Source organism: Arabidopsis thaliana, chromosome 4 (genome assembly GCF_000001735.4).
Source record: "Arabidopsis thaliana chromosome 4, partial sequence".
Lineage (NCBI taxonomy): Eukaryota > Viridiplantae > Streptophyta > Magnoliopsida > Brassicales > Brassicaceae > Arabidopsis > Arabidopsis thaliana.
In genome coordinates, this window is record NC_003075.7 from 13,289,296 (window position 1) to 13,300,673 (window position 11,378).

The window sequence follows — 11,378 nt, forward strand, 5'->3', positions numbered from 1 at the left end:
GAATTATCCTCGTTTCCATATTAGTTAAGCATTTTAGATTCATTTTTCTATATCCTCTCTGATTTAATCCATATGCGCAAATATTTATGATGAATTATACTTAGTTCCATATGTATTACAATTTTTAGATTCATTCTTCTTTATCCTTTTCGATTTAAATCTTCGTAGTCAATTACTCCCTTAAAAAACGTTATCAAGAGTTAAAATGTTTCAAATATTCTCTAATTAATTCTCCCCTCTCCTCTCACTCCCTTATATAATAAACGCTCGTTTCTCATATTAATTCACTTATCATCGCAAAAAAAGGGTTCTTCACTAATATTTTTCTCATTTTAACTGTTTGAGATGGCTCAAATGTCGATGACCGTCGAGAAGAGTATCAAAGCTGACGTGACGGTGAGCCATGACCGTGTGAAAAGGGCTTACGTCACTTTCCTTGCTGGAAACAAAGACTACTGGATGGGTGTAGTTGGTCTAGCCAAGGGACTTCGTAAGGTGAAATCTGCTTATCCTCTTGTGGTTGCGATTCTCCCGGACGTGCCTGAGGAACACCGTCAAATCCTGTTGGCTCAGGGATGCATCATCCGTGAGATTGAACCGGTTTATCCACCGGAAAACAAAACCGGTTATTCAATGGCCTATTACGTTATCAACTACTCCAAGCTTCGTATTTGGGAGGTAAAAAACTTTCTTACTATATGTCTATATTTGTGTTTATTCATCATCCGATCGCATCGTTTATTTTTTGTTAATGTAATTATCAATTACTTTGATTGCTACATTAGTTTAAAAGCATAATAACGTGGACTAATGTCACTAAATTATTAAAGATTATATATCCAAATTTAATATTCTGATTGTTACGTTTGTTTTAAAATCATGATAACGTCTAACGACTTGTTAATATATGTAAATGCAGTTTGTGGAGTATGAAAAGATGATTTATCTAGATGGAGACATTCAAGTATTTAGTAACATCGATCATCTTTTCGATACTCCTCGTGGCTACTTGTACGCTGTCAAAGATTGCTTTTGCGAGATTTCTTGGTCCAAAACTCCTCAATTTAAGATAGGTTACTGCCAACAATGTCCTGAAAAGGTGACATGGCCTGTTGAAAGTCTTGGTTCTCCACCGCCGGTATATTTCAACGCCGGTATGTTGGTTTTTGAACCTAATCTCCTCACTTACGAGGATCTCCTTCGTGTTGTTCAAATCACCACTCCGACATATTTTGCCGAACAGGTTTGTTTTGTTTTCTTTATCATTATTTTATTTTAGTTTCTTTATTATACAAATCTAATATTAATGCTTGTTTTTTGTAGGATTTTCTGAATGAATACTTTACAGACATTTACAAGCCCATCCCTTCGACCTACAACCTTGTAATGGCTATGCTTTGGCGTCATCCTGAACACATTGACCTTGACCAAATCAGTGTTATTCATTATTGTGCAAATGTACGTTTAAATTCCTTATTTCGTCTCTACATATATGCATTAATGTAGATTTAATGTATTTCTGTTACTCAAATTTTGTAGGGTTCGAAGCCTTGGAGATTCGATGAAACTGAAGAGCATATGGATCGTGAGGACATAAAAATGTTGGTGAAGAAATGGTGGGATATTTATGAAGATTCGAGTTTAGATTACAAGAACTTTGTCGAGACTGAGTCCAAACTGAGTCCGATCAATGCAACCTTGGCTTCCAAGGAATCTGTTGGCGATGTCCTTATTAGTCTTGCCCCTTCCGCTGCATAACCAATTCTTTATGTGGAAGCTCTATCTATGCAACTTTTTTTTCCTTTTTGTTTTAATGAGAGGTTTAGGCTATATATAAATTTTTATCATAACTATATAGCAACCTCGTTTGAGTTTGTGTTTGTGAGATTAGAGTGGTTGGTCTTGTGTTTGTGTCAATGTCGACCTTGACCACCCTTTCCCTCTCTCTTTTTTTGTTTTAGAATCAATAAGAAGAAAACTCTTTTGGCTTAATTTTCTTCTGTTCCTATTTCTTTTTGCGTTTTGCGTTTTGTATAACAACTTTATTAGATTCGACAATAACTTTTGTTTTGATGACTGAATTCTTACGACTGGTATGTTTGTCCCATCCCTCATGCGCTAGATTAAAATTTAAAACCATAGTTCATCATCTTTAAAGAAACTTGGCTTCCATGTTGAATTATTCTTGCAATGCCTTTACCTCCGTTGAGAGTATTTTGTAAAGAGAAAAGGTGTTTTGAGATTGTAATACTGTACCATTCAATATATATGACTGGTAATGCATTTTACACTCGGTTTACTGGTATGTTTGACCCATCCCTCATTATGCGCTAGAATAAAATTAGGATATTTTTTAGTTTGAGTTTGATGTAATGATTTGTGGATTGGAATCGTGTGGTTGGTTTTTTCTCGTCTCCTTGCTCAAACCTTTCTTATGGTTGCTTAAAGTTCTCATTAATTGGAGATGGCATTGTATCGTTTAACTGATACATTAAAGTCTCACTATTTATGACATTGGTTTAAATGAATAATAAAACAAAGGATATATAGATTATACTACATATTCGTAAAGTTAATGCGGATTTTAATTAGTATAGAAGAGAAGGAGAGTATAATTTAAAACAAAATGATCTCAGGACATTATTGTTAATTCCATATAAGTTGGCATTTTCCGATTCTGAAACTATTTGATTCTTACCAATATGGTAAGCAAATAATAACTGAGACATTATTTATATGAATCTTACTTTTGAATCGTTTCCTCCATTAGCCAATTAGATTTTATATGGAAATGTATCTCATAATATTAGCGTATTTAATGAATACAGTTGACCAAAAGAAAACTATACCTCATAAATCGTAATATTAGCGTGGTTAAATACTACTATAATTCTATTCTTCAGTTACAATGCATTGACCAAATATCATCCATGATTCAATAATTTTGACCGGTCTGATCGTTATGAACCGAAATTGATTTCGGATATTTTAACTCTTGAAATTTCACATTACTATGATTGGTATGCCGTCACTGTAATACGTCACCATCGCTTGAACATGTTTTTACCAAAAAAATATGGTTTTCCTTTCTTTTTTTCTTCTTAAATGAAATAATGATGACTAGGTATTCCTGCTATAGCCAATACATATAGAGGAACTAGAGTTTGGATTTATTCTTTATATATGTTTCATTCGGACAGTGTGTGGTTAAGCTCAAATGGTTTTGTCTAATATCAAATTATTGTACTTGATCCATATAAATAATAAATATACAAACATTTTTACGGATTTTTATGCCAACAGTAATCTGCTCTTGAATTTATTATTAAATATTAACATATCAATCTTTATATTTGCAGCTCAATTACTCATACCGTTCCTAACAATATACGAGTATCTGAGCTAGTATATGGTTAGATTTTTAGTTTAGATTTTTTTGTTGTGTTTTATGAAAAAAACAAGAAAAATAATAACCAAATCAAAATCGGATCTTCTTTGGTTTTTATTTGGTTTCCATTAGTTAAGATTAGCTATATATATTTGAACTTTGAAGCAAGATTAGTTTTATATCTATTTCAATGAATTTTTATTGGTTGTTTTCTTTATTTTCTACTTAGTGAGTCATGTACAATTATAGAAATTTGACGCCATATAAATTTTTTAATTTGTTTTTTTCATCCATTTTTCTGTGATAGTTTGGTTTGATTTTATCTGATTGATCACCTAGTTATGAATCTGAATTAATCACACATTAAATAAGTTATTGGATTTTAAGATCTTGGTAAGGTTATGGCTCTTCCACACTTAGGAGGACTTCCTCAAAGGGGTGTTGTTGGTAATTAAAGTTTAATTATATAACGCACACCCAATAGGGAATGTGTCACTCAACAGTCCCAGGTGGCTACATAGAATGGAAGCATTATGCAGTCAGCATGGCAATTTTTCATACGATACCATTCTTTATACAGTAAGCATTTAATCTTTTTTTTTTAAACACGGTTATTAAAATTTAATTTAATAATCTGCAGCATTGCACACGGCTGGAGAATACGCCCATTTTAAGAATGAGAAAGACAAGGAGAAACCTGATCGGCTGCACATTTTCAAGTAATGATTATTATTTTTAAAACATTAGTAACTGACTGAGTCTTATTTAATCCTAAAAAAAAATAAATACATATACAATGATTGAAAGGCAAGCTTAATTAGTTATTACGTTCCTAGCCTATCGATTGTTTATATCGGTAAATATTTTATAAATTATTGTAATTAACAACAAAAAAAGCATACAATTTTAATGGTTTTGATTATATTTTGCTTATATTATGCAACAAATAAGAAGAAGTGAAGCTTGGGTTTATTCATTTTACACATGCTTTATTAGGACAGAGTGTGTAGTTGAACATAAATGAGTTTGTCTAGTATTCAATTATTGTACTCTTTTTTTTTTGGGTCATCATTCAATTATTGTACCTGATAGTAGCCGACTGCTTAGATCTTGAGTCTTGATTATATTATTGTCGTATCAATCAATACATATAATTGCAGCTCAATATTCGTCATTGCGTGTCTATCTCATCGTCCTTTTGTTGGGTCTTATTATGCTTGTTTTCATTTAAGTACAAATTATTAATGGTTTTGAAGTATGTATATGCCTTCGTAGTAAAATTTTAATGTTGTGATTTTGGATGTGAGAAAAATTGATATATGTCAAGTAAGTTAATAGTACTTCATTCAGAGTAAAGCTTATTTTAATTAATTAATTACACTACAGGTTCTCCTTGTCTTCCTCCTTCATAAGATGGGTGTGTTTTCATTCTCCAGCGGTGTGCAATGCTCCAGAAAAAAAAAAAATCTTAAGTGGCTATACACGTATGTTTTTAAGTAATTACATTTCTTAAACATGATTAAGTGATTAATTGGTTGACTTTAATCCTAATAAGTTGAATCACTAATATTCTATATATTCTTGTTATTACAGCACAAGTTATACACTAGAAGCAAAAAGTTCACGTCTATCTATCGAAGACGACGAAGCGTTCTTGGCACCCGAGATAAATGCCTTCGGGGATCAGTTCAGGTTTCTTTTTTCTTCCATCTATATACATTGAATTAAAAAAGATATTTTGAATATATAAAGAAAAATTGGAGTTTTTTTCTTTTGGTCGTCGGATCTAAAATCTTGACTTGATCCGTAACGATTACATTGGTATTTGGTCGCAGGGACTACGATGCCGAGAATGAGAGGCAGAAAGGCGTGGAAGCCTTTTAGAAATCTCAACACATTAACCAAACTGTCGACTTTGTAAGATTCTTAAAAACTAATAAGGGTTTATATATATTTAATTATTTATACAACATCTATATAGATCTATGGGATCCACGTAGAATATATATGTGTAATATCTATATAAATTAAACAATATAATTTTTCAGGTGATAGAGACGAGGGCAGAATTTGGTAAATTGGATAAAGAAGTGATGAGCATTTGGGAATGTTGTGAGCTTCTTAATGAGGTGGTGGACGAGAGTGATCCAGATCTCGACGAGCCTCAAATTCAACATTTGCTTCAATCTGCCGAAGCCATCAGCAAGGATTACCTTAGCGAAGCTTGGCTTCATCTAACCGCTCTCATTCATGGTAATTTGTTATTACAAATAGTCTAATATAGTGTGCCTTTTTTATAATCAGAACTATATATGAGTATCTGAGTTAGTTTTTTTTTTTTTTTTTTTTTTTGGAGCAACATCTGAGCTAGTTCATGGTTAGATTTGTTTAGATTTTTTTTTTTGTGTGTTTTATGAAAAGACAAGAAAAATAATAAGCAAATCGAAGTCAAATCTACTTTGGTTTTGATCTGGTTTCAATTAGTTAAGATTAGTTATATATGTATTTGAAACAGGATTACTCTTATATCTATTTTAATGAGTTTTATTGGTTATTTTTCTATGTAGTCAGTCATGTATAATTATAGAAGTTTGACGCCATACTGATTTGTTTAATTCGTTTTTATCCATTTTTCTGTGGTGGTTTCGGTTTGATTTTATCCAATTGATCACCTAGTTGTGAATCAAAAATAATCACACTTCTGATTTTATTGCATCTTCAGATCTTTATGATTCTTCCACACTTCGGAGGACTTTCTCAATGGGATTTTGTTGGTGATTAAAGTTTAATTTTGTTATTAGTATATATAGTCATTAATATTTTAATTATGCGAATTATAAGGGTATGTGGAACTAATAATTTATTTTTCTCTCACAAAAACTTGCAGGTGACATAGATTCCTTGTTAGGTGTGCATTTGATGAATCTAACGTACAACACGGGGTAATCAATACTAGCAATTTATGATCAAGAAAAGAATATTAGACACCCACATTATATGGTTTTTCTTAAGAGTTTATACCAAAATACGATTAATTTAATGACTGTTATTTTCTCTTTCTTTTCGGCAGTATTTAACCAAAAATGGCATCTACAGTCAAGCATGTGGACTAAACAATGAGCATGATGTCATGGGGCCATGACGACTACATGTACATGGAATTTACACTCAAGGATGTGGATTAAACAATATAGTTAAGCAAAGTTCATTTTGACTTGATCTTCATCACGTCAACATGAACTTTGATTTTACTGTATAACTTGTATTTACTGTAATAACAACAATATATAACAATTAGAGGTTGTAGATATTATGATCAATTACTTAATCATGTCTTGATCCTAATAACTACGGTCTCTGAATTGCTGTATATTATTATTATTACAGCAAGTACAAGTTATACCGCAAGATCAAAGTTCACGTTGATGTGGAGAAAGTCAAGTCCTACTAGATGTCTCTGATAGGTGGTGGTGGAGAAAGTTCACGTTGATCTAGAAAGTGAGTATCTATTCTTCTCCATTTGCAAAGAAATTATGAATTTTCAACTAATTATTCGTTTTGAATTTTTACAGTATATTCCGGAGGTGGTGGTGAAGTGTGGAGAAGAAAAGAAGTGGGGCATCACTTAGAAGAATTCAAGAAATACAGATAGTACAATATCTTAAATAAAGAGACATTTGTATATGTATCATAAGTTAACATAACTCCATAAACAAGGAGAACTAGTGTATCTACAAAGATTGTAAGTGTAATCCATATAGTAAAAAAAAAAATTAGCTTCTCATAGTCGAGCAAGAAGTTCAAAGCTCTTTTTTTTTTTTTTTTTTTTATTGTCAACAATTTAGTCCCAGCCCATATAAGAGTATAGCCCAAAGCCCCAAAGTATTATAAGTTATTATCCAATTATTTATAGACTACCAGTAAAACCATCGTATCTTCTAAACCGAAACAGACCAAATCAACTCACCCAAACCAATAAACGACACCAACTCAAGTCAAGCAGCACATAAGAAAAACATTTCACATTATCTGTGTTTGATATAATGCAAATGATTAAATTGTAATGATACTGGTAATTAGATTCAATTTTCCAATATTTTGATGATACTGATAACTATCTACAATGTTAATATTTGTAACATTGAATTTGTGGAAAATATAGATAGCCTTAACATTTAAAAGAAGCGTATTTGAAGTACATGTTGAAGATGGTGAGTAGATATTTCGTCATGCATGTGTGGAAAAGCAAATCAGTAGAATTTAGATAACATATAAATGAAGGCCACGTAATGGTGAGTCACTCCTTGATTTATTTTAAGAACATTTCTGACTTGTACAAGCTACAATTCAAGCTAACACTTTTTCATACTTTTCGAGGACAAAACTCATGCAATATTTAAGTTTAAGGACAATTCATTGTTATTTTTATAAATTATTGGCATATTATTTTTCTTGTTGCATGTGTGTTAGACACTAAAAAACGAATTGAGACTTGTTATTAAAACAAATTTCTATGATTGTGTTAGCAAATTACTAACATTTGTTCTTTGGTCAAGTAAGGCTTTTTTTACTGTACACAATATAATTAGTTCTGACCAGTAGAGGATTTTATTGGTCACATTAATTAGCGTCCGTTTAAAATTACTTACCAACCAAAAAACAGTATATAGATTTAAAACTTTTAAAAGATATTTTGATAACTGTTATCTGGTTATTTCCAAAATCACAACGTAAATTTAATCAATATAAGCAAAAATAGGAATTATCGATTCTTATCTTCTGTTTTTGACATGGAATTATCGATTCTTATCTAAAATGATAAAAAAAAACACAGTCAACATAATAGCTAAAAAAACCAGTAAAATATAGCAAAAAATTACACCAGAAAATCAAATCACTGACTGATCATAAATTTCCTTATCGTAAAATTTAGACAATACAAAAAAAGAAATAAACAGAAAGTCGTTCCTGGTTTGGATAAATATAAAAAGTAGTTGTTTAGAAAGAAACAAATAATTCGTCAATAAGGACTTAGATTTTCTCCAAATATTAAGGAGGGGAATTGTCTCATAATCCTTATCCACCACTATAAATACCGTAACTCCTAATTAAACTCGTAAAGTCTTCATCGCAGAAGTATATATAATCAAAAAGCAAATCGAGTTATTTTCTCTCTCAATTCATCCCAAACCGTCGTAACCATTCTCTTTCGTTTCGTTTCGTTTCTTCTCTTTTAAAAACCTTTCTTCGAAAAGATGACGATCTCTGTTGAGAAGCCGATTTTTGGTAAGAATCTATTCTCACAATCTTTTGGGAAATAACGTCTTTATCAAGATATTATTATTTTCCGGCTAAATCAACGATTTTCTAGGAAAATAATGTATTTTGGTGGTGGCTAATTCACAACAAGTTTTTGGGATTTTTTTGTGTCTAAATTATATATATCTTACAAAGATTTTTTTCTTTCAAGAAGAAGAGGTTTCTGCATTCGAGAAGAGTGGGGACAATATCGGAGAGTTGAAATTGGACGGAGGATTTTCGATGCCGAAAATGGACACCAATGACGACGAAGCTTTTTTGGCTCCTGAGATGAATGCATTTGGCCGCCAATTCAGGTTTCTTTTTCTTCCACATTTTTCTATTCAATTCAAGAATGAAGAAAATATTTAATTAAATCAAACTGAGTGTTTTTTGTTTGTTTGTTTGGCCGGATCTAAACCTTGACTTGATCCATAACGTGTACATTGGTGGTATTTGGTCGCAGGGACTACGATGTTGAGAGTGAGAGGCAAAAGGGCGTCGAAGAGTTTTACAGATTACAACACATCAACCAAACTGTCGACTTTGTAAGATTCTTAAAAAAGTTATTAGGGTTTATGTGTATAATGACACATCTTATTATAACTTATGTGATCCAGGTAGTATATGTATACTTTTATTTAATTAATAAATAATATAAATAATTGTATGTTTTGTAGGTGAAAAAGATGAGGGCTGAATATGGAAAATTAGATAAAATGGTGATGAGCATTTGGGAATGTTGTGAGCTTCTCAATGAGGTTGTGGATGAGAGTGATCCAGATCTTGACGAGCCCCAGATTCAGCATTTGCTTCAATCTGCCGAAGCCATCCGCAAAGATTACCCTAATGAAGATTGGCTTCATCTGACCGCTCTTATCCATGGTAAATTTGTTGTAACCAATAGTCTTTTCTATGAATTAATTAGAGCAGGAACGATACGTCCTCGTCCAATATTTTGACCGAATGAGTTGTTCTAATGGAATTTTCAGATCTTGGGAAAGTTATTACTCTTCCACAATTCGGAGGACTTCCTCAATGGGCTGTTGTTGGTAAGTCAAGTTTGATTTTGTCATTAATATTTTGAATATGCGAACTATATTTGAAACTAATTGTTTATTCCCTCTTACAAAAACCTATAGGTGACACATTCCCTGTTGGATGTGCATTTGATGAATCTAACGTACATCACAAGGTAAATAATTGATTCAATCTCTTAAGTTGTTGATAGAAATTAATTTATTAGTTTTGTTGAAATTTCTATACATACTCTCAAAATATAGGATTCTCATTTCTTTCTCATGAGTTTATACCCAAAGCAAGCAACAATTAACTAACATATCGTTTCTCTTATCCACAGTACTTTGTGGAAAACCCAGATTTTCACAACGAAACCTACAACACTAAAAATGGGATTTACTCTGAAGGGTGTGGATTAAACAATGTCATGATGTCTTGGGGCCATGACGACTACATGTACCTGGTAATTACTTGATTATTTTTACAGTTTAGAGTAATGTTTTTTCAGAAAAGTTTAATCAATCTTGAGTTTTGTAAAGGATAAAGTTGATGTTAATTAATATTTTTTTTCAGGTGGCTAAAGAAAACGGAAGTACCTTGCCGTCGGCTGGACAGTTTATCATAAGATACCATTCCTTTTACCGTAAGCACTTCAACTAAGAAATATATGATTTTAGTAACATTATAAATTTGTAGCTATGAGTAAAGGTTATTTTAATAAATCAATTGAATATATGCAGCTTTGCACACGGCTGGAGAATACACCCATCTTATGAACGAGGAAGACAAGGAGAATCTGAAGTGGCTACACGTTTTCAAGTAATCACATTTTCTTAAACATGATTAAGTGATTTGTTGTTTCTCCTAATAGCATCTCTAAACTGCTATATATATATATGAATTTTATTACAGCAAGTACGACTTGTACAGTAAGAGCAAAGTTCACGTTGATGTGGAGAAGGTCAAGCCTTACTACATGTCTCTTATCAAGAAAGTGAGTATATATTGCATGCTCATTACAAAAAACAATGAAAAGTGTATTAATATTGAAAACATTCATATATTTCTAAATTCTTCAGCTGACTATAAATTCTTTCTTCTCTTTTTCGATTTTGCAGTATTTCCCGGAAAACTTGAGGTGGTGAATTCGGTGGAGTAAAAAAGTGCCCATGGAGGATTAGTCGTTTTATTTACTTACAAATATTTTTACACATTTTCGAGTTAATGTGAATCTATTGTAATTGTGTTATATATATCTTATGTTAATCATATTCAGGCTGTCTCTGAAATGTAATCACAATCAACCCTCGTGAATGCTAAAGAGTTTGTACGTCGGGTGATATAAGATCTTAAATAATGAAGTTTATTTATAATAATCTAAGCCTCCAAGGTCTAAAAATTGTGCATTGTAATGTAAACAAAGTTTTATTAACGTAACTCTAAGTGTACAATATTACATTAGTACTGATACATCCATGCGAACAATGTCATGACCTTTAATGCTCATACTCAGATAGAGGTGTTCAAATTGATCACGGTATCTTTGCATCTTCGCTTCTGTTAGGTCATGGACAGAAGAGAATTACGTACCAAACAGGTGTAATTCGTAAGATACGTAATCACATATTTCTATATGACGATGATAATGATCTAGTATAACTGTCATTTCGTA

General features: G+C 31.8%; 2 protein-coding genes and 1 non-coding gene across 4 annotated transcripts; all 3 read left to right on the plus strand.

Moving 5' to 3' along the window:
• Positions 1–345: 345 nt before the first annotated feature.
• On the plus strand, positions 346–1,809 carry GolS6 (galactinol synthase 6; the record flags this gene model as incomplete). Its single annotated transcript, NM_118758.3, has 4 exons — positions 346–678; positions 920–1,243; positions 1,324–1,458; positions 1,540–1,809. The coding sequence occupies 4 exons, from the start codon at positions 346–348 to the stop codon at positions 1,756–1,758; spliced, it is 1,011 nt and encodes a 336-aa protein (NP_567741.2). The 3' UTR covers positions 1,759–1,809.
• A 2,836-nt stretch (positions 1,810–4,645) lies between these two features.
• On the plus strand, positions 4,646–7,170 carry AT4G26255. Its single transcript, NR_144115.1, has 8 exons — positions 4,646–4,690; positions 4,775–4,872; positions 4,982–5,080; positions 5,224–5,305; positions 5,437–5,641; positions 6,276–6,330; positions 6,459–6,886; positions 6,961–7,170. It is a non-coding gene; the product is annotated as an other RNA (non-coding RNA).
• A 1,229-nt stretch (positions 7,171–8,399) lies between these two features.
• MIOX4 (myo-inositol oxygenase 4) lies at positions 8,400–11,149 on the plus strand. Of its 2 annotated transcripts, none has more exons than NM_118759.5 (11): positions 8,400–8,674; positions 8,862–9,003; positions 9,153–9,234; positions 9,367–9,571; positions 9,679–9,738; positions 9,829–9,881; positions 10,047–10,169; positions 10,280–10,349; positions 10,447–10,525; positions 10,619–10,700; positions 10,825–11,149. In NM_118759.5, the coding sequence occupies exons 1-11, from the start codon at positions 8,644–8,646 to the stop codon at positions 10,849–10,851; spliced, it is 954 nt and encodes a 317-aa protein (NP_194356.2). In that variant the 5' UTR covers positions 8,400–8,643; the 3' UTR covers positions 10,852–11,149. The 2 variants fall into 2 exon arrangements, with proteins under 2 accessions (NP_194356.2, NP_001190844.1); NM_001203915.2 differs by having other exon boundaries at positions 8,508–8,674; positions 8,859–9,003; positions 10,825–11,082.
• The last annotated feature ends 229 nt before the right edge of the window (positions 11,150–11,378 follow it).